This window comes from Eurosta solidaginis, chromosome 5 (genome assembly GCF_040869045.1).
Source record: "Eurosta solidaginis isolate ZX-2024a chromosome 5, ASM4086904v1, whole genome shotgun sequence".
Lineage (NCBI taxonomy): Eukaryota > Metazoa > Arthropoda > Insecta > Diptera > Tephritidae > Eurosta > Eurosta solidaginis.
The window spans coordinates 110,971,346-110,999,319 of NC_090323.1; the positions used below are offsets into that span (position 1 = coordinate 110,971,346).

A 27,974-nucleotide genomic window follows, 5' to 3' on the forward strand; every position below is an offset into this window, starting at 1 on the left:
ACTATGAAAATAAAATCAATGTCAAACCCACTATCAAACCTTGGAAAATCTTGAAACCTTCACCACCAACTTGATGTTCTTCAAAGTAATCACATTGGTCCAAAACACTTTAATAAATATCATTAGCTGTAGTCATAACAGCACCACCACAAGCTTTCATTGTACGTTTCACATCTTCTTCTGGTACACGCTCAGCCTTCAATTCCAATTATATATTTAATAATGCGATTTTATATTTTTTGATGACGTTGGGTCCATCAAAGAAAAGTACAGCGTCTACAACCATTTTAGAAAAGAAATCTTTTTCTTGATGAATAAGTTTGGAGGACATTGCTGTGGCAGCGCATTTTTCCAATAAAGCACGTTGTTTTTTCTTTGATTGGCGCTTCGACATGTACAGCCATGTCATATTTTGGTCATGCATAATTGTAATGCTTTACTTGTTTTAAGACTTCACCTGCTTAAAGCATTACTGAAGTGGTGCCATCGCCGACCTGATAAGAGAAAAATTTTTATTCTACACATTCTAATATAACAAAAAACTTACCTCATCATCTTGAAATTTGGCGATGTCGACTAGAGTTTTACGGCTGGATGCACAATATCCAATAGTTTCATAATGGTTGCCCCATTTGAAATTGTGGCCTTACCACTGGAATCAACAGTATGCTTGTCCATACGGCGTACATCGTCCACAATTGAAGGCAAGCCATTGATGTTGGATATGAGTTGAGGTTTACCTTGAGAGCTATCGGTACCCAAAAATTTTTTACACAAAAACTCATATACCCAGTACAAGTTTAGGACGTTCATATTTATCGACACGCTGTCCGGTGTGGCCCAAATGTTGGAAATATTCAGTTGGCACTGTTGAGAAAAATATGGATCAATGAACACAAGTAAAAGTGAAAGATTTTTTTTACCATCTGTTGTTACTTTACACATAAGACATTGGAAACGACGATCAGCATCTACAAATTGCATATGAGCCTTGCAGCGATTACATCTAATTGGACCCAATTCACCAAAATTTACAATGGGTGGCTCATATTCACCCTCAACCGTGCGTGCCATTGGTGAGACGGTAAGTGCAATGGACAAAGCTGTTGTTTTTAATAAATCAGATGCTGCAGATATGCAATACAAAGAGGACCTGCAAACGAGAAAGATCAATATAATTGCCAAACAGAACATTAATTTCGAATATCAATACCTAACGTAACGTGGCCAGGAGTTACCCTAATCTTGTATCACATATTTTGTGGTCACCAATGGTGGTAATAAACCCTGTTCATTAGTAATAAAAGCAGCACCAGCGCTAATTTGATTTTCAATGATAACGCTTATCGGATTTGGCATCTGATCGGGATCTAAACGACGTTGGGCTTGATCATACTGTTGTGGCTGTTGATATATACCAGAAAATAATACAAACATAATCATCAGGAATATTTGAAATATATTAGTTGTATTAGCATACATTATAACCAGGACGTCCGGGTATTGGGGGTTGACTCAGCATGGGTGGCTGACTGGGCATTGGCGCCTGTCCAGGCTGTGTTGGTGGAATCATTTGACCCATGTTACCACCTGGTGCACCTGGTTGTTATAGAGGATAACCTGGCTGTTGAGGATAACCAGGTTGTGGTGGATAGCCCCGCTGTTGTGGCATTGGCAGTTAGCCAGGCTGGGGAGGTTGTTGCTGCTGCTTTTGTGGCATTGCTTAACCCGGTTGCTGTTATGGTATATACCTTGGCATAACTGGGTGTGTTATCATTGCCCCTCCTGGTCCAGTAGATGCGGGCGGCATACCTGGAGAACCATGTTGCTCATGGCCACCAAATGGCTGGTCCATAGGGTGTTGAGGTGGCGTTTGACCGAATTGTGATTGCATTAGACCAGACTGTCGTGGCATTGGACCCAGTTGCGGTTGTTGTTGTTGTTGTAGCTTTTGCTGTTCACCTGCTTGCTGGTATGGATATGTAACACCGCCTGCAATTGATGTTGGTGGTGTAGCTGACCAGTTATAGGAGGACCAGTCTAGAAAAATAACAAAATTTATTAGACAGAAAATTTGGTTGGGACAAACTGCCCTGGCGGTGTCGTTGCTGGAGGCGCTGGCACATTGGTTCGAGGCGGCGGCTTAGATGTTTGATCATTGGCATATTGCTATAAAGTTGTTGCTATTGTTGGTGCCGTTGTTACGCTTGCATACCAGTTGGTGGTCCATTGGATAATGGTAGAGCATCTTGCTGTGTAGCATTATTTGAAGGAGCACCTGGGAGGTTTGCATTTGTATATGGTGCATTGGGTTGCGGAGCAGTCGGCGACTGTTGCTTCAATGGATAGGCTCATGGAATTTGTTAACTATTGGATGAAGAAAAGAGGAAAAATAAATATATGATTTACATCGTTTGATTTATTGGGCATGCTTAACTACATTATTGAAGTTTAAAGAGGAAACAACTGTTGCTTCAAAATGGTATTGCGAAAAGTATGTTCAATTATCACACCTATTCAGATTTGCATGAACGTTTTATATTTACCTACAAAAATTATATATATTCGACAATATTTAATGCTCCAAAATTAGCACAGGTCTGCAGCTCAATTCGCGGAAAATGCGGACTCGCAGAAAATTTTTTGCAAGCAAAAATTACATAATTCACATTACCAATGAATATAGTAGGTGAGAGAGAGCACGATACATTGTCAACAGGCTATTTCATTTGCAGAATTTTTCATTCCAAACCGTCATCCCTGTCAAAAATTCGTGTGGCTGTGTGCGTTTTTGGTCACACGATTTTTGTAGGGATGTATAACGCAACGCGACGCGAAGAGTCACTTTCACCCAAGTGAAACCAAATTCGTATCATGTAAGAGCATTAATTCACTTCGGTGACTCTCAGTGACTATCGGTCACGGTAGGTGATTGCCTTACTTTTTTTCGTATTGCATTATATAGCGACACAAAGTGTCACGAACACTCATTTGTGCTGTCTAAAATATTCACTTGTTTTTGGGTCTCGCTTTGCTTCATTCACTACGTTGTTTACTATCGTTTTATTATATTTTTTGAGTAAAAATTTAAGAATGTGGACATTTCATGAAAAAAAGATTGGAGTTTTCCACAGACCGTGCGTGGGTGCGTATTTCGTCAAATTTTACAGAAATAAAAAAAGTTTGCGAAACCTGTAAAAATTATAACCAGTGACCCAAACTGTTATTCCTATTGTAAATTATCAGTAAAACCTATTTCCGGACTTTGGGTTTTTATTTGAAAATAATTATTTTATTTTATTTTTTAAAGACAGAATAAAAATCCGGCCCTATACCCATGAAACTGCCCTTTTAAATGAATCGAATTTATTTATACCGAATAATTTTTGTTTCAACAGAAATGAGTGCATCAAATTTCAAGGCAATATGACAATTGGATCCAACTTTCTGGCGAAAAAAACAGGATCAAATTTGCTATGGAAAAGTATAAGTATAGTACTAAGAGAATTTGTTATGGTTTTTCGTTGACAAATTTCGAGTGTTATATCATGTTTCCACCAAATGCAAACACCGTGTTTGCCTTCGAAGAGCCTGTTGAGGGGAAAACACAAGTCGAAACACTTGTCAAATTCCATACAAAAATCGAAACCCAAACTCATTCCAAACCCATCTTTGAAAGAGTGTTTGTGTTGGGTTTGCATACTTTTCATTATTAACTGGTGGCAATAATGTTCATTTATGTCAACTGTTTCTCTTTTGTTTTCACATTCTTCTCGAAGCCATGGCAACATTGTTTGCGATTGTCAATGACAAAAATGTTAAAAAAGTTAAAAAAGGTAAAAAAGTTAAAAAAAGGTAAAACCACAAATATGGCCCAAATAACGAATAAAAAAAACTGAAAAGTTAAAAAAGGTAAAAAAGTTAAAAAAAGGTAAAACCACAAATATGGCCCAAATAATGAATAAAAAAAAACTGAAATACTATGGACGCCTGCAGCAGACGAGGCGTTTATAGACCTCTGGGAGGAAAAGGCCAGCGACTTGCGTGGGCCACGCAAAAATTCTCATATATATGGAGAAATGGCCCAGCCATTGGCAGTATTGGTTGCTGGCATTCGCTACATCGACATAAAATATAAAATACACAATTTTACAATGAGATACATGTAAGAAATATGGGGTAGTGATCTAGGACAGCACCTGACTATTTAAAAAATAGCTAAAAATTAGGTGCAACCAAATCATGAAAAATACTACAAGCACATGAAAACTTACAGCCTTCTTTTGCACATTTATTGAGAATTATTACAGATATCGGGATCCCTACAACGAATGCGAGATCCTGGACCCGAAACGCGTCTCTAAGTATCACCCTAGTTAACTTTTCAAGAGTCAGCCGCTGTCCTAGACCATTACAAAATATATGTACATATTTGAGTAATGTTCTAGAACCGTGGCCGAGCCCTTAAAAGCAAAAAATCCGAAAGTGATACCCAGGAACGCTGTTTGGCCCCAGGATCTCGAATCCAAAAGCGGATACCCGATATCTCTAAAACTCCTCGGGATATTTGCAAAACAAATATATTGTATTTTTGTTGTACACAGCTGTACGGGGTAACTTTATTAATGGAGACAGATATTGTCATTAATATTTGTAAAATACCAAAAATTAGTATGGTAAACTTTTAATTTATCGGCCGACAAGACCCAAAAATGTGGAAAGGGATATTGAAAGACAGGTATAAATAATATCGACCGCACTTTGTAATATATCCCTGTTTTGGCCACACGGGCTATATGGTCCATAGCATTTCTTAGTAGGTAGATTACCTTTCTAAATTAGCAGTGACAATGAGTGTATTTGTTTCCGAATTTTCAATATATATATATAAAAATGAAATGTCTTTCGGAGGACCGCGATGCCTGCGCAAACGGCTTATCCGATCTCAATTCTGTAAAAAGTTGTTTCTTAGACCTTCTTTGTGGAAGGTTTATAGATAAAAAAATTCAAAAATGGTTTATTTTGCAGCCGAAAAATGCGAAAAGCTGAGATCTCACGATTTCGCATTTTCTTGCGTTTTCAGTACATTGTATGCCACCAAACTATCAAACCACTGAACCGATTTGGTTTGTGTTTGGAACATGCGTCAGCGCTTTAAAAGAAAACGTTCCTACTATAAATTGACTCCCGAGGTGGCGCTGGAGTCCCGACCCCGGCTTTTGGAGATATAGGTCATAGAATATCTTTGTACGACATAGGTATCAATTGATAGGTATTGATGAGAGTTTTAACAAGGAGGTGAAACCGGGTTCATACGAGAACCCATTCCCGGAATATGGACCAAATTATGAATAAGAGGTGACCCTAGGATGCTTTTATACGATATGGGTATTAAATTAAAGGTATTAATAATATGTGAACCTTTTAAAGAGATATCGACCAAAATGTGGTGTGTGCCACCAAACTACTAAATTGTTGGGCCGATTTGGTTTGCGTTTAGAACATGCGTCAGCGCTTTCAAAGGAAAAGTTACTAATAATAGATACCTCATCTCACCCCACCACAAGTAACAGTAATTGTCATGCATAATTCGTAGGGTTTGCGTTTTTTCTTCTTTCATTGCAATTAGCTCGCGTATTAATTAAAAAATAAGTACGTATATACATGTGAACCAGCGAAAACTTAAAAAGAAAATGCAATGATTGAGATATGTTAAAAAATATAGTACACATTGGAACATTAAAAAACACGTTTAGCGATTGAAAAATATTAAACAAATCGTAAACATTGGATTCAGTGATAGACAGATATTAAAAAATTTTATAAATAAGAAGTGAATTGTGTTTTTGTGCTGATAATAATAAACTTTTGGTTCTTTTTCTCAAGTTTAAAGTTCATTTTCCAGTGAGCACTAATTATGCCCCCAATACGACGCAATATCGGTCGTCGTACCCGTAATGCTAGACGTGTGTCTAACCGCTCAGAAGAACAACGCGAACGATTTAATGTAGGCAGACATGACCGAAATGCAAGGATGCGTTCTGCCCAAAGTGAAGAAGAAAGGGAAACACGTAATAGAAGTGATAGATTAAGGATGCAGCGTAGTGCGGTTGTTCGTAATCGATCTAATGATAGGAGTGAACGTTGCAATTTGAATGTTCGTGTTCGTAGACAAACCCGTGTTCGTAACAATTTAGAACGTGTCGCGTTCGAATACGATTCCGCAGTTCACACACATCCATTGTCATTGGCACAATGACAAAAATTTGTCAGTATTTTGGTGTGAAAAAATTCAAAAATGAAACAGTGGGGCTGTGCTGTGCAAACGGAAAAATTAAACTGTCGGTATTGCAAGCTACACCTGAGCCTTTGATTTCATTGAAGTCCGGAGCAACAGGACAATCGAAGCATTTTTTAAACAATATACAAGCATATAATTCCTGCTTCCAAATGACGTCGTTTGACGCAACTAAATAAAAATAACTAATATAATACATAATGACATTATGCCGACTTTCAAGGTAATTTAGTCGTGTGATGTCAGCTACATTATTATCGGTGAATGTGTGAAAAAATAGCAGCAAGTTTTAACATTTTTCCTCCATAAATTTAATATCGGTAATTTTAGAGTAAATATTCAATGAATAGATATTTAAGGCCCACTTGCTGAACGGCAAGTTAAATTTATAGCTCCGAGTTAACAAGGGTACGAAGAAGAATGTCGTAGAGGTTAGACGTGTTTTGCGAGAGGAGAGTTTGAAAAATAAATACTCTCGAAAATAAAAATAAAAAAAAGCGAAAAGGACGCATTTTGTGATTTGACAATTATAAGTGAGGTACTGACATGGATTTGAGGTGCGGAAAGTGTAAATGTGGGTCGCGGGAGGCCACTATTCCGTGCAATGGTGTATGTGGAGGCGTATTTTACATTAAATGTATTGGTTTTTCCAAGTATGAAACGGATGCCTTGTTAAAGCATTCAAACTTAAAATTTTTATGTGATGCATGCATTGATTATATTAATGGTGCGCATAATAATTACAAAGAGTTGATAAGTTTAATTAAAGATAATGAAAAAAAATGTGAAAGTATCGTGGAGGAAAAAATAAGTAAAGTGAATGAAACTGTAAAGCAAATTAAAAAGATAATCACAGACCAAAATAAAGAGAGCCGGGTCGACGTAAGAGCGACCTACGCAGACAAATTAAAAGGTGGAGTGGCGGGAAAAGCACCTGTCATATTGAAGCCAAAAGCAAATCAAGAAAGTGAAGTAACGAAGAAAGAAGTAAAAACAATAATTCAGCCATCAAAATTGAGTGTAGGTGTGAGCAGAATAGCTAATAGACAAAACGGAGCAGTGGCAATACGATGCGAAAGCGATGAAGCAAGAAAGATATTAGTTAACGATATTAAAGAAAAAGTGAGCGAAAAATATGATATCCAATTACCAAATATGAGAAAACCAAAAATTTTAATAAGTGGTCTGAGTGAAATGCTGGAAGGAGAGGTAATCGTAAACGCCATAAAAAACCAAAACAATTTGAAGGATAGCTATATGAAGTGTATAAAGATCCAGCGGTTCACAATGAATTACTGGAAATAGATGGACAGGGGTTCGAGAAGGTCATGAGTTAAAAAAAAAAATAAACGCTGAATGGGATAGATGCAAAGTGTATGAGAGTAATCATATTTTAAGATGTTTTAAGTGCTGGGGTTTTCATCACAAAGGACCAAATATGTGCCAAGTGTGGTGAGAGGGGCCATACGCATGGTCAGTGTACAAATAATGTGTTGAGATGTGTTAATTGTGTGAAAGCAAAACAAAGGTTTAATGTAAGAAGCTTGTGCATAAATCATGACTGCAGAGATACTTGTTGTCAATCGTTACAAAAAAAATTAAAAATTGAATCTGAAAGGATTCAGTATTAGCAATTAACGTCTAATATAAAATGTTTGTTTTTTTTTATTATGTTGTTTGGGCCAATTTATAAATGATTGGTTTGCTAAAATGAGCATTTATGGCCATAAATTGAAACAGGGTATATTTGTTGTTCCCGACGCGTTTCGACGTTTACCTTACGTCTTCTTCTTTGGGGATCTATTTATTGTTAAATATATAAAATTAAATACATTAAACATTATACATTAGATTATCTAACAATAAACATGAAACTTACACATCATTTAACACTTCTTTGCTACTTACATTAATATTAACATTAATAATTATTTGTTCAAGTACTAATACAATTTGTTGCACAACATTATTCACACATTAAATGACGTTTGTTTATTTTTTTAACATTCTACTGCATCTCTGTACAACAGCTGAGTAGACGCTGCTTATGCAATGGTAACGAAAATGAAAAATGTAACAAATGTTACATCGGTACAACAAAACGACAACTAGGTATAAGAATTAATGAACATAAGAAAGATGCAGAAAACAAAAAAACGTCGACCGGGCTAGCACAACACTTAACAAAGAGCAATCACGTAGCGGATTTCTCAAATGTTAAAATTTTAGACATTGAACGGAGAGAGAAAACGAGGCTGACGCTGGAAAGTATACGCATTCAACAACAATTACAAAACGCGATGAACTTCAAAGAAGATTTTGACAATATAAGCAGCGTCTACTCAGCTGTTGTACATAGATGCAGTAGAATGTTAAAAAAATAAACAAACGTCATTTAATGTGTGAATAATGTTGTGCAACAAATTGTATTAGTTTTTGAACAAATAATTATTAATGTTAATATTAATGTAAGTAGCAAAGAAGTGTTAAATGATGTGTCAGTTTCATGTTTATTGTTAGATAATCTAATGTATAATGTTTAATGTATTTAATTTTTTATATTTAACATTAAATAGATCCCCAAAGAAGAAGACGTAAGGTAAACGTCAAAACGCGTCGGGAACAACAAATATACCCTGTTTCAATTTATGGCCACAAATGCTTATTTTAGCAAACCATTCATTTATAAATTGGCCCAAACAACATAATAAAGATCCAAAAATCAGTGAGCAAATCCGAGATACAAAACATCTTAACTACAGTCTTACATAAAAATGAAACATTTCTTTCGGTACATCAAAACCAGATACAATGAAGAATCACAACATAATATTAATAAATTTAACAAAAAATCAAAAAATATCGCGAAACAAAAAGAAAGGCTTAAATTTCTGCTCAAATGCAAGAGCTACGGCATCACACCACCACACTTACGAGGTAAAATTAGATTCTTAGCAAACTCCTTTAAACACCAGTCTACCCGAACCCAACTACAAAAATTGGAAACCGGTTTTTTACTAAAAATATTAAACCTAGAAATTAAAGAAACAAATATAAACATTAAAATAATTGAAGACAAATTAAAATACGTAACTAATACACTAAAACATAAATTAAATGAACACGACTATGATAATATTATGGAAAAACAAAAACATTTCACAAACTACTTCATCAACGCCACGGAAAAAACACACCAAAAGAAGATCCAAACACAAATAACAAAAAACATAGATAAATTTGGCATACGATTCAACGAGGACTGGTTCATAAACAAAACGAATATCGACGTACCTCAAGAAAGCTGCTTATTACTCTGCACTCCCGGTCACAAAAGATAACTTTTCTCCAATACATCTTATCGCGCAACTGGAACAAGGTCTACATGAGATCGAAGACGAAAAAAGTAAGGACGCAATAAGAAGCAGCATAGCTGAAAAAATCACTAGCTACCAAAGACGAATCAACCAGAACCCCAAAGATAAGCTAATTATGAGAACTTTCGAAGACACAAAGAAGTTTTTACGTCAACACAAGGACAAAATAATATTAACACAGGCGGTTAAAGGTAACAAAACGGTATTAATAAATAAAACCGAGTACGAGGAAAAAATGGCAGACTTACTAACCGACAGGAAAGTCTACAAAATAATTAGGAAGGATCCAACGCAACAACTAATGAGGAAAAACAATACCATCGTTAACGAGCTATACAAACAAAATAAAATTAATGCAAGAGAAAAATTTCACTTATCATGTACTGCGGCTGTCGCGCCCAGATTATACGGTCTAACGAAAATCCACAAGGACAACATGCCACTGAGGCCGATATCATCATCTACGAAAGTACCTTGCTATAGGTTAGCTAAACATACCGGTGCCATACTGAAAAACATAATATCTGATGATTATAATGTAAAAAGTGCGTTCCAATTAAAATAAAGATTGAAAAATATTAATATTGATGATGACGAAATACTTATATCATTTGACGTAATTTCACTTTTTACAAACATTCCCACACACATAGCAATACAGACGATTATGAAAAAATGGACGCAGTTGGAAAGACATACAAATATTTCAAAGAAACAATTCCAAACCATACTAGAATTTTGCCTGCGAGAAAACAATTATTTCATGTACAATTCAAAAGTGTATCAACAAACCTACGGGATGCCAATGGGAAATCCACTATATCCGACTATAGCAGATATAGTACTAGACAAAATCCTTGACGACAGCATAGCTGAATTAAAGAAAAAGGACATATACATCAAATACATCAACAAGTATGTAGATGATGTATTCGCAATAATTAAATCTAACGACGCGGAAGAAATATTAAACACATTAAATTTTCAACTCACGAGTATAAAATTCACGATTGAAATGGAAAAAGACAATAAATTAGCCTTCCTAGATGTAGAAGTAAGTAGAAAAAATTAAAATGTTCTAATGAATTGGTACGCAAAATCCGTTGCCTCGGGACGATTAATAAATTACCACTCAAACCATCCATGGAAACAAAAAATCAACACAACAACGACTTTAATAAGAAAAGTAATATTACTTAGCAATGAAGATTTCTGGACGGATAACATTAAAAAGATAAAGGAAATTCTATATAGCAATAGCTATCCAAGTTCTCTTACGGATAGACTAATCCAAAATACTGTGAACAGAGTTCACAAAAAAGATAACAACACACAACAAGATAATACGAACAAGAAATATATCGGCGTAACTTACATCCCGGGCCTTACAGATAATGAAATATTACATAAAACAATAAATAACAAAAACATTAATTACGCGCATAAACCAAACAACACGCTCAAAAAAATTTTCACTAGAACAAAAGACCCAATTAAAAAAGAACAGCAAACCGATGTTGTTTACGAAATAATTTGCAATGGTAACGAAAATGAAAAATGTAACAAATGTTACATCGGTACAACAAAACGACAACTAGGTTTAAGAATTAATGAACATAAGAAAGATGCAGAAAACAAAAAAACGTCGACCGGGCTAGCACAACACCTAACAAAGAGCAATCACGTAGCGGATTTCTCAAATGTTAAAATTTTAGACATTGAACGGAGAGAGAAAACGAGGCTGACGCTGGAAAGTATACGCATTCAACAACAATTACAAAACGCGATGAACTTCAAAGAAGATTTTGACAATATAAGCAGCGTCTACTCAGCTGTTGTACAGAGATGCAGTAGAATGTTAAAAAAATAAACAAACGTCATTTAATGTGTGAATAATGTTGTGCAACAAATTGTATTAGTACTTGAACAAATAATTATTAATGTTAATATTAATGTAAGTAGCAAAGAAGTGTTAAATGATGTGTCAGTTTCATGTTTATTGTTAGATAATCTAATGTATAATGTTTAATGTATTTAATTTTATATATTTAACATTAAATAGATCCCCAAAGAAGAAGACGTAAGGTAAACGTCGAAACGCGTCGGGAACAACAAATATACCCTGTTTCAATTTATGGCCACAAATGCTTATTTTAGCAAACCAATAAAATGTTTGTATTTGAACATTGGCGGTATCAGGGCGCATTTCAATCTGCTCGCAGCCATCTCAGTTGAAAAGCAATTTGATTTTATTTGCGTAACTGAATCCCATCTTACAAATAACATACCAAACAATGAAATAGAACTCAGTGACTATAAATTAGTGAGATGTGATAGTATATCGAATCATACAGGAGGCGTAGTTTTTTATGTAAACACGCAGTGGCAATTTGAAATGATAGAAGAAATTGCAATCGGAAAAAGTATATGGTGTCTAACTATAAAAGTAACACCTAAAAATACAAATTTGACTTTGGTTGGACTGTATAGAACGCCAGACAGGCAAAACTGTCCAGAAAGGGTATTTTGTGACTTTTTCAACGAAAAAATAGATCAATTGAGTGATGTTGCTAGTGAAACGCTAATAATGGGTGATTTTAATATAGATTGGCTAGTAAACAGCGCATAAAAGCAGCAAATTTTTCAAGCAGTCTCAGACAATGCGTTTACGCAAGTTGTTTCAGAACCAACAAGAGTTACGAATACTAGCGCTACATTGATTAATTATGTAGTGACTAATATGCCTGATGTTGAAGCTAAGGTGAACATGAACTATAAAATAAGTGATCACGAATCAATTGAGATAAATCTAAAAAACCGGCAAATTAACCGTGATAAAATAAAAATTACTGTTCAAAAATTCAAATTTGATAAGGATCTTTTGATAAGACAACTGCAAGATACAAATTTTGAAAATATTATGAGGAGCAATAGCGGTCTAAGCGACATGGCTAGTATTTTAAGTAATAAACTAAAAGAGTCCATTGATAAAATGATCACTACTAAAATGGTTACAAAAAAGAAAAAGTTTGATGGGTGCTTTGGGAACAATCTACGCAAAATGAAGCATACTAAAATATAATTATACAATTTAGCCAGATGGAACAATTCGTTTGCGGATTGGCAAAATTATAAAGATTATAGAAACTACTCTACTAAAGAGCTCCAAAGTGCGCGAAACAAATATATATATAATAAAATTGATACTTCAAAAGACCAAAAAGCAATGTGAAGAACAATAAAGCAACTCGTATTAAACGAAGAAAGAACTGAAATAGGCAAAATAATTGTGAAAGGCCATGAACTAAAAAATAAAGTGGAAATATCTAATGAGCTTAATACATTTTTTATTGAAAGTGTTGAAGAGCTCAACAGAGATATTCCCCAAGTGTCATATACTAACTATGTTAAGCAATGTGGAACGCAATTTAAATTTAAAATATTGGACTTAAACGATCTCTTTAGCGTTATTAAAGTCATGAACAATAAAAAAGATTACAACCGCGTCTCGACAAAAATTATACTGTGCGCCTTCGAAATAATAGGACCAACCCTCCTGAAAATTATTAATAATTCTCTAAAGAGTGGTGAATTTCCCAGCAACTGGAAAATCTCCATGGTGGTACCAGTGGAAATTCATGTCAGGAGTGTATTGCTAGGTTGAACTATAACTTAAAATTTATCTATAACTATATTAGTATGAACAAGCTAAAACTCAACGTTAAAAAAACGAAAGCAATTGTAATCAACGGCGAATCGGAAGATAATATTATAGTTAATGATGAAATAATAGATAAAGTTGACGAAATTTAATACCTAGACATTGTCATCGACAAAAATTAAATTTCGATAAGCATATAGATTATATCTGCAGTAAAATCTCGAAAAAAATTGCATTTTTCCAAAGAATTCGCAAAAATAAACCTATCAACAGCGCAGTAAAGATATTTAATGTAATTATCAAGCCACATTTTGAATACTGTTCGACCATTTTATTCCTGGGATCCACACAGATGAAAAACAGGCTGCAAAAACTACAAAACAAAGGGATGCGGTGCATACTATTATGTAATAGGCTGACACAATCACATATATGTTAGAAACTCTGAAATGGTTAAATATCAATCAAAGAACAATTATGAACGTACTTCTTTTTGTGTTTAAAATGAAATATCACCTACTACCAAAGTACTTAACGAGCCAAATAGCATATGTAGGAGATGTGCAACCCTACGGCTTAAGGAACAAGAATGATTTTAGAATTAAATTTTATAAATCCAAAAGGCACAAAATGTTTTAATGTATAAAGGCCTAAAACTTTTTAATGAATTGCCAAGCAATATAAAAAACGAAAGAAATATTAATGTATTTAAAAGACTGATAATATATCATATTAGAGAACATTATAGCTCGCAATGAGCCAATTAGCTATTGTTAAGATTACCGATTTTGTATTATTAAACTGTACCTGAAAGTTTTAAATAGCTACGGTTAAATAAAGAAGCTAATAATAATAATAATAATAATTTGAAAATTTGTAAAAAATGTATGAATTTAACCCTTCATTTGACGTCAACTCTGAGTTAAAAATATCAATTTTTGTTTAGCAAGTGGGCTTAGGAAACCTATGTAATATGATATCAAAAATTTGAGATTTTTTCGAAAATTAACACAACTATGTTCATTTAATAAGAAAAATACATGTAAGTGAAATTCTCTTAAATTTTGCTGCTTTCGTTGTCCACACAGGTGTGTACAGAAATGTATGCACTTTTATTCATAGGGTAGTTCAATAAATGGATATAAACTGCAAATTTATCATCGAATAGGATCATTATTACCATTGCCCAATATTAACCAACAATTTTTGCAAATTTATTTTATCGGCAATTCGAATTCGAGTTGGATCGTCGATGTGCAATTCGATCGAACGTCAGACGAGAAATTGTGGAACAGCTGCAGATATTGTTGCATCAAGAAAATTAATTGGTTCGAGTATTTGAAACATGACTGCATATCCATATTTAATTTGATTTTCACAAGCCACTTTTGTTTTAAAACTTCTGTAATTATGTAAGCTTTTATAAAATAAAATAAAACAATGAACAATTTAAAGTTGCTCAACAGGATTCAAAAAGTATTTCAGGAATATCTAACTTATTTTCGGCGAAACGAATTTCGCGGGGTCTTTGCTAGTTATGCTATAAAAATATCTCTTCCCAAAATAACATTTTTCGTAAACGCTTTCGGATAATCGATACTGGGGTTAAACAAATATCTTTCCATATTTTTGAACGGGTTTTAACAGTCTGCTGACAAATTAAAGTCTTGTCATAATTATTACGTGTGTGATGTACATACTCGATGTACATACATCGATTTGTATTAGGACTGAAAGAGATTTCCGTTTTATTATGAATATTCACCTGGCTTTGTAATGGCCGAAAGCATTTTCAACAACTCGTCGACACTTGGATAACCTATAATTAAACAATTTCTATCCAGCCGAGTTGTCGATGTTGTACGGGTATGGCTTCATGACATATTGCGAGAGACGGAACGCGGCGTCGCCTATAATATGCACTAGTATTTTTGTGCGCCCATGATACCAGCTCACTTCATCGAGAAGTGCACATTCCTGCAGCTCTCGCTTGAGAGACGACCGCTCAAATATACTCGAGTCATTACATCTTCCCGGGCTACCACAGTGGATGTACATGAATCGGTATTTTGCGTCCACCAAAGTCAAAAGCACTACGGAATAGCAACCCTTATAATTGTAGTAGTCGACAGCTTCTTCTTTTTTTGGGTGTATCTCTATGTGGCAACCAGTTGTATTTGACAACGAATTGTGGTTTAAACTGTTTTTCATGTTGTTATTAATTTGCTTACCTATGGCTCCAATAAATTGTGGATAACCCATTGCATTGAAGTCTGCTACTCCTTGCTCTATCCCAGTCCTTGTGAGGGGGAAACTTTTGAAATATTCCGACGCCATGCACGCCCAGACTTCATTGCAAAACTCAATTAAAATTTTGCCTACTCCAAACAAATTTGCAATCGATCTATATTCACTGGAAAATCCCAGTGCATATAAAGTTTTCCTTAAACATTTTGGGCCGTTATTTTGGCAGTCCACCTCCAAAAAGGTACTTGAATGTTCCTGAAATTAATTTATTAAACCTAAGAATTTTATATTGAAGTTGGTAACATACCAAACTCCATACACTGACCATGCCTTAGTCCGAAAAATAAAAAGGATGCATGTTTCGTCATGAAAATGCTATGGGTATTCCCGGGATTGTATACACTTTCACCTAGGATAATATTTTAATCGGACTCTTCCGACTCAAAAAGAAAGGATAGTAACTATTAAAATAGGTCATTATAACTTATAATTTGTTATGGTTTCGCATCTACAATGGAGCAGCAAGGAAGGCAGTCGGCATGATCTGTGTGTGCACTGTGGCTAGTCATGTCGGCTGGGCAGGGTTCTTGCCAACCTTGCTGTCCTGCGCCATAAGCAGAAAAATTCCTATCATGCCTTTAAAATGGTCAAAAAGCGCAGAACTCATTCAAAACTCTTACATTTCAAAACAAAACGACATCCGGCAGGACCGGATGCCACGGACAGACCGTTTAACATTCAAAATTTAGAATTCAAAAAAAAAAAAGAAATTCAAAAAAATGTAACGCAAAAACAAATTACCGAACCGGCAATTAGCGGTTACTTACTTACTTACTTACTTAATTGGTGCTTAACCGTCTAAACGGTTATGCCCGTCCAACAAGGCGCGCCAGTCGCTCCTTCGCTCCGCCACCCGGCGCCAATTGGTCACACCAAGGGAGTTTAAATCGTTTTCCACCTGGTCCTTCCAACGGAGTGGGGCCGCCCTCTACCTCTGCTTCCATAGGCGGGTCCGATAGAAACACTTTCTTGGCCGGAGCATCATCATTCATTCGCGTTACATGGCCTAGCCAGCGCAGCCGCTGCGTTTTAATTCGCTGGACTATGTTGATGTCTGCGTATAGCTCGTACAGCTCATCATTAAATCTTCTTCGGTACTCGCCATCGTCAACGCGTAGAGGTCCATAAATCGTTCGAAGAACTTTTCTCTCGAACACTCCCAAAGCCGCTTCATCTGCTGTTGTCATGGTCCATGCTTCTGCCCCATATAGCACGACGGGTACGATAAGTGACTTGTAGAGTATGATTTTCGATCGCCGAGAGAGGACCTTACTTTTCAATTGTCTACCTAGTTCAAAGTAGCATTTATTGGCAAGATTGATTCTTCGCTGGAGTTCAGTGCTGATGTTGTTGCTGTGCTGATGGTGGTTTCCAAATAAACGAAGTCTTTTACTGTTTCGAAATTATGGCTGCAGCAGTAGCGTGGTTACCAAGGCGCGCGCGTATGCGCTCACTCTTTGCTCGATGACAGCAGGTACTTCGTTTTGTCCTCATTCACCATCAAACCCATCTTTACCGCTTCTTTTTCCAGTTTGGAGTAAGCAGAACTAACAGCGCGGGTGGTAATTAACTGCTGAAATAAAAGGAACTAAAACGGCTGAAAATAAAAAGGCCGAATATACATAGGGGGCGCCGCGGGTGGTGTTGCGACGCCCGGTGCTTTGTTCCACCCACAAAAACCATGGCCACCGACGCACCTAAATTTTCGGTGACCCCTTACCTGAAATACCTAAGTGCCTTCTAAATGAGACAGAACGCCAGCATTCCCATTTTTGCCATATTTATTTATAATTCATTATGAAATAAAATAAAACAAATTCATATGGATTCTGACTCTAAGCTAAAGGTAAAATAATCAAAGTTTGTAAGCTTAATGTTTATTCTAGAAAAGCTCAAAAAACAAACTTGCATTACGCCTACTTTTCTTGTTGGATAGCCCTTCTTTCTTATTTTAGTCTCACTTATTTTCTGTTACATTTATTAGTAATATCCTGAACAAAGTAAATAATTGTAAACCATTCATAAAAGATAATTACTCATTCCATTATATTGATCGACCCCACTCCATGAAATCAATAGTAAAAGCAATTATCCTACTCGACGTTTTCTATTTCTTCTTATTATACTCAAAATCTTTAGAAAAATTATCGCCCAAAATCTAAATTTAAAACCCAAGAAGCGCTTCTCTAAATTATTCAAATTAGTCGAATTGTTCGAACTATTCGATTAGATTCGTTTCGAATAATTCGAAGGTATGACCACTCGCACACGACTGCTTTAAACAAGGAAATGGGAAATTTTAACTCAATTAGTGAATTATTAGTAATTTAGGGGTAGACATTAGTATTTAGGGTTATGCAGTATAGTATTAATGGTTATGCATTAGCATTTATGTGTTAGTTGCTTCTAATACCTAATTAATTATTATCGATGTGTGTATTGGTGTTGTGGCTACAAATATGTATGTAAGCTCACAAAATTAGTATATGATGACATATAGGTATGTATTCCCACCATTGGGTAATTCCATGTCAAGCTGACCAATGACGGGTAGGTTAGCGCTTTCCATTCACTGCTGTTACAACTCCAACAATGTGTGCCCAAGGACATAACCCTTTTTCGTGCTAAGCACTGCTAACACCACTGGAGGCCTTACTCTTTTCTCAGAACAACTCACTCAATCTTAATATTGTGACTTCTTCCCCTTTCTTTGGAGGCAGCATTTATAGAAATGTAGTGTTGGCGATACCAACCATCGGTCTGGCATGGAACTAACCAAATATAATAAGAAAGTGTATGCTTCTTATGTAACTGTGCATTAGACTGTGCAACAAAAAAAATAGTAGCTCCTCCCGAAATTTCTTTTCTTTAATTTTGTTTCAGTCTATTCACTGTGCCACATAACTATAGCAATACTTATATGACATATTATATCTATTCTATCGTTTTCATTAAATGATCTTCTTAATTAAAAGCTAACTAAGTCTATGCTCCGAACTTGTACGAATTTTTCCAAAGGAAGCAAGGAAAACAAATTTTGACATTTTGCAATTTAAAGTAATTAAAACTAGTTTTGTAGTTCACTAACCTTAGACAAAGTATAATTATAAAGAGTCTTAAGAATTATGTTGACAAAAAAAAATACCTCCTTTTTTTTTTGGAATAATCATGAATACATTCATTACACTGTCTAGATGTTCAATTGAAGTGCAAATATCGATACATATACAAAATTTTATGAATACCGACATTCTTCCGAATTGAACAAAATGAAAAAAAAAAAAAAACAATTAATTACTGCGTACAATTTTTTAAAGGGTAGCTTATACGTAGCTAAATGAATTATATTATAATCAGTGAAAATTTCGACATTTTCTCAAACAAATGCGGTAATTTCGACTTTTCGAATTAGTGGCACTGTTTTATGGAAATCCCTAAGCTTTATTTAGGACCTTCTAATTAAGTCCATCTAAATTGTATTGGGCTGGCCAATTTGTATACGTCGGTATTAATTATTGAAGATTTAAATGTTGGAACAAAAAAAATGTGGTTTTCCGTATCACGGAACAAACTCACCCATTGTTGTTGTTAAATTTGGTGTTTGTTGTTGTAGCAGGCCTATATTCGGCGGCCCTGCTGTTGTTGTTGTAGTTGGTGGTGGTTGTAAGTCTGGTAGTTGTTTTAGTTGTGGAAGTCGGGTTTTTGCAGCAGGCCTATGTTAGCCGGCCCGCGTAGTTGTTGCGCGTCTGGTTGGCGCTGTCAGTGGTGGTTGCGCTCGTTGTTGGCGCGTCGATTTGGTAGCGCGATGTGTTTCACGTAATAATGGTGGCAGCCCTTAGACCTGACGGTACTGTTGGCTCTGTTGAACGTCAAGATGTGAGGAATGTGGATATTGAGGTGCTATCAATTGCTGATGTTGCTGTTTGTTGGGAAGATTGCACACGTTGTTTTTGTTGATATATTACTCTAGGAGTGGCAATTGTCGATACGTCTGGTGGCCTTGGTATATGACGATGCTGATGTGCTAGTGATGGCGGTATTACTGGATATGGTTGAGGGTGGTGATATTGTAGTTGGTGTTGATAAAAATTCCACCACTAAGCTAACACCACTATTACTGCCGATCATTACATATGCACTTGTTTTTGATGATTATACTTATGATGTAGTAATTGGTGCTGCTGTTGTGTTACCGGAACGTTACTCACAGTTGAGGAATCAGGGATATTGCGTGGCATTCGTTGGGGATATTCCAACACCCAGTGCTCCTCACACGCGCGGAGGAGACACGCGGTGTCTCTCAAATACTATTGCTTAATATTAATATACACGATGTTTGGCAATTTAGCACGTCCTGAGAGTAGGTTAAACAATTGCCAATTGCATTTATTCATTTCGGAGGGAATTTTCAATTTTAAAATGTAAAGTTACGCTCCTCAGCCTTTCAAAATTGTATTATGTAAGTACGACTTGAGAAATTCTGTTTCAATTGTTAAGTTTTACTTTATTATTGTAATTGAGCAATACCTTTATGTGTAACGTAAAATTTATTACCTGAAAGTTCGACGCAAAAGACAGGAGACTGTTTTATTGTTGATGTAAACCGCCCGATTTTTGATGGTATACTAACTGCATTTGAGGGCAGCGCTCGTCAGTTCCTCCAGCTATATGTACACTTATGTGTATTAACAATACTTGGTGTTTTCACTTTTTAATATTTATTTTAAATTAAATCAGACTTTTCCGTTCACAATTTGCCACGGCATTATTTTATTTCTTCACCACTTTTCTGATCAGAGATCTCTGCTAAAATGGCGTATGACGCCGTCCAGCCGTTAAAGCAAAAATTCCCATTCATCCTAGGGATGGAAAAACGCAGTTATCTAACTGTGGCCGCTATTATCGAATGGTTCAATGTTATGGTCAGCTCATCTCTACAGCGTTATAATGCCGCGTTCCGGCTGTCAGAACCTTTGTGCTGATGTTAGGCGAATGGAATGTAGAGAAAGTGTAAACTTTGCAACTTTTGTGTGTTGTGGGAACGTTGTGCGCTAAATTAAGTAAAATTTTACCACCACGACAGTGCATAATTTCCAATGTATTGGTTGCATTTTGCGTTTGCCATCTCCTTTTGACAATCTCTATTCCAGTACGATGAAAAGAATAAAATCAGCTGATGAGATGAGCCACCTATACAATTGAGCCAGGTGTTATTGAATATTCGTCAATGTCACGGGAATTCTTGGAGATGCCACCCGCTCGAAATTAAGAAAAAAAAAAACGTTTTAACCACCCCAGGCAGACATGAGTGAGGTGAATCCTGACTTTTTCGCCTATCACTAGCCAACTAGTACGTTCCAAGGGTGAATCTCCCAAGTGGGCCATAACAAACCTGCTTCGCTTTGAAGACCTGACGATGAAGCGAACAGGAAACTGGTTCACCTGTGGGAAGCCACTACCAGGAACCTCCCGAGAAGCTAGCCGGGCAACAAAAGGTCCATCAAAAGAAGTAAATCAAGTCAGTTTCTTAGTTAAAAGGCTTTGCGGCAATTAGACATTTGTTATGGAGAACTCGTCAAAACTTCGCATGGTATTCCCTTGTAGTTATCGCCCACACAGAAAGGCAAAAAAAAAAATAAGTATATGTATATAGATATTTTGATAAAAGAGAACTCGTCAAAACTCCGTATGGTATTTTCTAGTGGCTATCGCCTCCACAGAAAGGCAAACAAAAATTTATGTATGTAGACATTTTGATAAAGGAGAACTCGTCCAAACTCCGTAAGGCTAGTCCAACCCAAGTTCGGACTGCCAGGTTGGTCACGGTTCCCGGTGAGAACGCGTGTGAACGCCCTATGAAATCGTTGCTCGGGGAGAATACTGGGCGCCACAACGCCCAGATGAAATATAATCAAATTTGTAAGTTTAGAAAAAAGAAAATCAATTTGTAAGTTTGAAGAAAAAAAAAAAACGTTCTGGTAGGTTATTGTGGACGAATATACGAAGCATGGAAGCGACCTATCAATTTCCCGTTTAGGTCCTCGAGATCATACAATGCATTGCTTATTTTTCGGAGCAGTCGACACTTCAGATATTTTGGCAGGAATTTGGCGTTAATGCCCTGTTTGAAGTTACTCAAAGCAAAGTTTTTCCGGAAAACTTCCTGACCTTCCTTGTAGTTGACTTGCCTAGAGCGCTTGTTTTAGGTGTTTATTACCCTATCCTTTGCCTGATCTAAATTTCTACGTATTTGCTCACGAATATTAGTCAACTTGTCGGCTCTATTTGCTATGATAACCTGGTCATCCCTAAGGCTGTCGAGTTTCTCTAAAATATTGTACGCTGAGGCATGTTGAACCATATTTTGACCATATAATGCAAAGTATGGAGAGCACTGAATCGTCGTATGAAAATCACTTCTCAAAAGTGATAAAATCTCGGGTATATGCTTATCCCAATCGTCGGTATGGTCTGGTTTATCCTCCAGGAAAATTCTAATCTTAGAAACAATTTCTCTGTTAACGCGTTCGGATGCGTTCGCTTCAGGAGAATATAATCCCGTCCTCACGTGCGTCACCCCGTAATTTACTAAAAATTGGTTCTTTTCCTTCGAGATAAACTGTTTACCATTGTCGCTATGAATAAACTCAGGGACCCCTACAGCTGGAAAAATTTCTGAAGCGAAGTAATTTATAACATTAACAGTTGTGGCTCTCTGCATGGGCTTTAGACAGACATATTTTGAAAGATGGTTCAATACTATAAAAAGAAATTGATTTCGCCGCTTAGATCTCGGATAACGCCCTAGAAAATCGCAATATAATCTCTGGAATGGCCTTTCGGATGCAAAGGCACTCCCTTTGGGTGCCTGGACTGTTGGTTGGTAGGTTTTACGAGTTTGCAAGTATCGCACTTACTCACGTAGTCTCGAACGTCCTTAGCTTGCTGTGGCCAAAAATATTTTTGCCTAATACGTTCTAATGTTTTCTGCCACCCACCATGGCAACTTTGGTTGGCGTCATGTGCCAATCTCACGGCTTCCTCCGTCAGCCCCTTCGCCAACCACAAACGCCATAGCGAGTCTTCTCCACCTTCCACCCCCTTCCGAAATTTAACCCTCTTGAAAATTACACCATCCGTCACTCGTAAGTCCGGAAGCGACTCCCCATTTTCAGTGACGGTCCTAATCAAATCTAGGTATTCATTACTGTTAAACTCAGGGGAGACTAAATCTATTTCCCCGGGTGTGGTAGTGAAAGTCAACTCGTCGGCATCAAACCGCGAAAGCGCATCGGGTACTACATTCAGGGTGCCTTTGCGATGTTCCATTCTAAAGTCTTATCTTTGCAGCAGGAGCGACCACCTGGCCAACCTCCCGCTCAAGTCCTTTTGCGTCATCAACCACTTGAGACTAGAGTGGTCCGTGATAATCCGAAACGGTAATCCTTCAACATAGGGTCGGAAGCCCTTCACGCTGACTATGGCGGCGAGACATTCCAGCTCGGTTACTGTATACTTGCGTTGAGCATTATTCAGCTTTTTTGAAACGAACGCGATTGGATGCTCAGCGCCCTCATCATCGACCTGGAACAACACCCCGCCAACACCTATTTTGGAATCGTCGTTTTGGATTACAAACTCTTTGGAAAATCGGGTTGGGCCAAGAAGGCCTCTATAGCTTCAGAAGTAAGCTTGAAAGGGCCTGATGACTTACAAAGGCAGTCGGTCAAGGGACCTGCCAAGTCAGCAAAATTGGTAATAAATGCCCTGTACCAATTTGCCATGCCCACAAACGTACGCTCCTGACGAGGAGATTTAGGGATCGGACAGTTTTGCGTCGCTTCCATTTTCCCTGGATCCACTTTTAAGCACCCGCTGCCTATCAAGTACCCTAAATATCGAATTTCCTTCTGACAAAATTTGCTTTTATTGTCAGACCTGCGTCGGTCAAACACTTTGCTACTTCCACCAGGAACTTCAGGTGGTCCTCAAAGTTCGTACTGCATACCATCAGGTCGTCCAGGTAGACGAAGACATCCTCCCGCAGACGCGAAGGGATTGCCTTGTCCATCAGCCTACTCATAGTCTGCGGTCCATTGCACAGACCAAAGGGCATTACCTTGAAGTGCTACAGAGGCCTCCCCGGAACCGCGAATGCTGTTTTTTCCTTGGAGGACTCCGTCAATTTGATCTGGAAGAACGCGTCCTTCAGATCAATGCCACTAATAAAGTGCGTATCCTTCAGTCTGCTCAATAAGCCGTTAATATGAGGCAGCGGGTATGAGTCCTTCTTAGTTACCGCGTTGACTTTTCTGGAATCTATGCACAACCTAACCTTCCCTGGTTTTCGGACCAGTACCACAGGGCTACACCTCGGAGAGTTCGATTCCTCTATAACTCCCAATTCGAGGAGCCTGTCAATCTCGCTAAAAGCTTCGGCTTGCCTCGGTGGCGAAAGAGGGAAATGTTTGCTTTTTATAGGAGCCGCATCACCAGTGTCAATGTGATGCTCCACTAACTTCGTTTGCCCCAGACCTAACTTTTAGAATGAAGGAAACGCCTCTATGACCTTCTGTAAATCTCTTCTCTGGGTTGGTGACAAATCATGGCGATTAAGTTCTTCGTCATTTTCATTGCTAACCTCTATGCACTCTACACATGGGAATATTTCGGGAGCTAACGCAAATGCTCTCCAAAAATCAACCCCGAAGTAAGCTTCTTGGAGAACTGAAGGAACAAGTTAAAAACGAATAACCTTAGTGGTATTTTGGAAGGTGACCGGTAAAGATATCTAGTCTAAGATGTTTTGCTTGTTGCCACCGGCGGTATATATGAAAGCACGTAGGGGCTGATAATAGAAGCCGTTATCTTTTAGAAATTCTTCACAATTCTTCCATAAGATGGAGACGTTGGCTCCCGAGTCCAACAACCCCACAACAAAATTGTTTTTGATTTTTGCCTTAACGAGAGGCCTTTCATCCTCCGTAAGCATTAACGTGGTGGTTTGCAGCAATCTACGCTCCTGTATTCTCCGGTGATATCTGTTCCTGCACCTCAAAATATTTTCTGATACCGGTTGATTTTCAAAAATCGCATGTTTTATTCGCTCGTACCTATGTTTCCTTTCTTCTAGACTAAGTGGAAAATGCGTCTGGCAAGCGGCATCCCTATCTGGCGTTGCAAAATTTTGGTCGGTTTATCAATCGCGGATGAGGATGTTTGACTATCGGATTCTGAACTATTGGAATTATCTTTACTGTCAGGTAAAGTTACTATTACCTTTGGGTACTCCTTCGCCAGGGTACCACTACTCCTCGGAAGCTCATTACCTCCCTGCTACCCTGTACCTGCGAGAGACCCAGCCTCTGGCTCAGCGCACGGGACGACGCCTCGAGCACGGGCTGATATGGGGCTAGGATACCGAACGAGTTTCCCCCGTCTTCTCGCTCGGGTACTGGTTTCCGTGCCTACGATGGTTCCTAGGGCATTTTGGAGTAAATATTCCCCTATGCCCACATTTAACATAAAACGGATTCCTAATGGGTCCCTCACAGTAAATATATGAATGCCCCATGGCCTGACAATTCCAGCACTGGATTCCTGAAAAGTCCGGTTTCCTGTTGCATCGATACTCCAGCGTCTCTATCTGCGGATCAGCTTCGCAGTCCTCGCCTTCCATCCTCATGTCCATGGTTATCGTGCGGGACTCGCTCGCGTGACGTCCCGGGTAAGTGGTTCCCAATAACTTGCTTTCCTTCAGCACTTGTTCTCCTCTGCGTGCTATAAGGCGTAGATCATGAAGGGTTCTCAATTCCGCGTTGAAGAGCATCAGCTTAAGGCTACTGTTGACGTTCCTTTTTACGATGTCAATCAGTAAGACCTCTGACATTGGTTCTCTTAGGCGCGCATTTAAGGAGACTATGTCCGTGTGGAACACGTTATAGCACTCACTTAGCTTCTGCTTACGCATGGAGATCTCCATCATAATCTCGTGGTCACTTTTCGGAGTACCGAATTCTCTTTTTAAAGAATAGCACAAAAATGCATAAGTCGCGTTTGGGTTTTGTTTTGTAAACAACCAGTACCACTCTTCGGCCCGCCCATAAAGGAATAGGTGGAAACTAGCCATTATTTGCTCGTCAGCGCATTGTGTACGCTCACAAAGGGTGTTTAGATTAAACAGAAAATCCGCAACGCTCCCAGTACCATCGAACGATATTTTCTACTCCTGGGGTTTTATCACTATGCTGCTCGAAGCAGGGTTCGTTGGGGTTACAACCGCTGGAAGTGGGTTACGTTCCGTTCTAATCGCGTTCCTGTTAAAATTCATGGATTGTTGAGCAGACTCGAGAGCTGCGTTGAGCTAGTCCATGTTGTTTCGAATCGTGCCCATCTCCCTCCGCATTTCTTCCTGCGAGGTTCGGAAAAGTTGATGTAACACTTCCACCCACGAGTCTCCACAAGGAGCTTCGGTAGGGATCCCTGGGTTATGCGCCCTATCGCTTGCTCCTCCAAAATTCCCATAATTTATTGGCAAAGCACCAGCTCCGTCCAGTGCATATGTCGACACATTGGTCATTAGCCCCGCATTTATCAGGGGCGCGTTAAGATTGCTGGTGCTTCCTGGTCTATCCATTTTTTCGTGCCGCTCATTTTGGTCCGAGCTTGCATTCGTCCCCGCTGGACCTCCATCTCGTGCACCTACTTGTGTATGCATCACCAGGGACGCTTGGCCTTCGAAAAAGCCCCCTATTATTGCTACCCAGGAGCTGGTTCCCTCTAAAATTGCCTTCACTCCCGAACGGAGTGTTCTGGCCCATTCGCCCAAACGACTGGGCATGCGACATTATAATCAAAAAAAAATTTAATAAATTGTTAAACTTCAGTATTGGTGTTATAAAAAAACTTCTATCTATAGCAACACGCAAGGGAGTTAGGGGTTAAAGAAAAAGGTCAGAATTCACCCCTTTTCACCCTATAATACCGACGATTGCGTTCTTGGAAAAAGAAAATAAAATTTTTGAGCGAGAAAAAAAATCGCGAGAATAAATACAATCAATATTTATTTGATAATCGCATCGAATAATAAAAATAATTCAAAAAGCTGGAAATAAAGTGGTTATTGAAATATACGTGTTATATAATCAATAAAAAACAGTATAGGTTTCGCAAAACTACTTGTGTATTTAGATGCAATGGGAATGCTGACATCCCATCATTAGAAGGCAGGGGTATAAGAAAAAAATTTGTTTTGGCTACAAAAAAAAACTTATCACACATCTATTCATACCTGTCCCTAGTGCTCCCAACCGCACCTCAAAAGGGGATCCTAGGGATGTGTCTCTGGGACTGGTTGGGCCACTAGGTCAGTTCCAGATACACAAAGTTCGGTCCCAGCACACCCAGCCGCAACGCAGGGGCGGTCTCCAGGGGCTCACCCCTGGGACTGGCTGGGGGGTGCAGGGACCTCCCGTAAACTCAACTGGACACCCCTCCTGCCTCCGCCGCAATGGATGATGCGGTTTCAGAAGCCGCTCCCCAGACTGGTGCGACAGGAAAGGGTGCCGCTTTGAATCCCAGCTCAACCCGTCGCTATCTAGTTGGTATTCCAGGCTACCATATGAAACTTGAGATGAGCTGGGGTCTTGTAACACACACACTTATACCAGACAAAACAAATTCGGCAGAAGAGAATTGATAAAAAAATTATGAAATTTAACGAAAAAAATTGAACCCAATTAGGGGACACATATTTTAAACCAGAGCCGACTAACGGACAACATCCGGGAAAACTAAAATCCCAAATCTACAAAAAAAAACTAAGTGCGTGCAGCACTGCCTCACCGGGTGAATACAAAATCCAGAGGACACGACGTTCAGTCTGGTGGAACCCTCCGCTACTGCCCCGATGACCACTCCGGACAGCCTGATCACCTCGGACTGGTGGGATGGACAACTTCACAAGTTGACCCGAACTGACCACCGAGACCAGCGCCTCGGGTGCCACGTTGGGCGCCATCTGTTATGGTTTCGCATCTACAATGGAGCAGCAAGGAAGGCAGTCGGCATGATCTGGGGTGCACTGTGGTTAGTCATGTCGGCTGGGCTGGGTTCTTGCCAACCTTGCTGTCCTGCGCTATAAGCAGAAAAATTGCATGCCTTTCCAATGGTCAAAAAGCGCAGAACTCATTCAAAACGCTTACATTTCAAAATAAAACGACATCCGGCAGGACCGGATGCCACGGACAGACCGTTAAACATTCAAAATTTAAAATTCAAAAAAAACAAATCAAAAAAATTAAACGCAAAAAAAAATTACCGAACCGGCAAT

The 27,974-nt window shown here is 38.1% G+C and overlaps 1 protein-coding gene across 11 annotated transcripts in view; it reads right to left on the reverse strand.

Moving 5' to 3' along the window:
- Positions 1-27,974, reverse strand: part of LOC137233900 (protein transport protein Sec24C-like) — an 89,194-nt gene that overhangs the window by 25,891 nt on the left and 35,329 nt on the right. For 9 of the 11 annotated variants that reach the window (XM_067757432.1, XM_067757426.1, XM_067757427.1 and 6 more), the window contains 6 exons: positions 2,090-2,367; positions 1,481-2,040; positions 1,214-1,404; positions 924-1,153; positions 548-867; positions 40-494 (listed from right to left, as the gene is read on the reverse strand). In XM_067757432.1, coding sequence (XP_067613533.1) covers positions 1,739-2,040; positions 2,090-2,165 — 378 coding nt within the window. In that variant the 5' untranslated portion in view covers positions 2,166-2,367 and the 3' untranslated portion in view covers positions 40-494; positions 548-867; positions 924-1,153; positions 1,214-1,404; positions 1,481-1,738. Of the gene's footprint in view, positions 1-39; positions 495-547; positions 868-923; positions 1,154-1,213; positions 1,405-1,480; positions 2,368-27,974 lie in introns of all 11 variants that reach the window. The other 2 variants (XM_067757433.1, XM_067757434.1) reach the window with 1 other exon arrangement.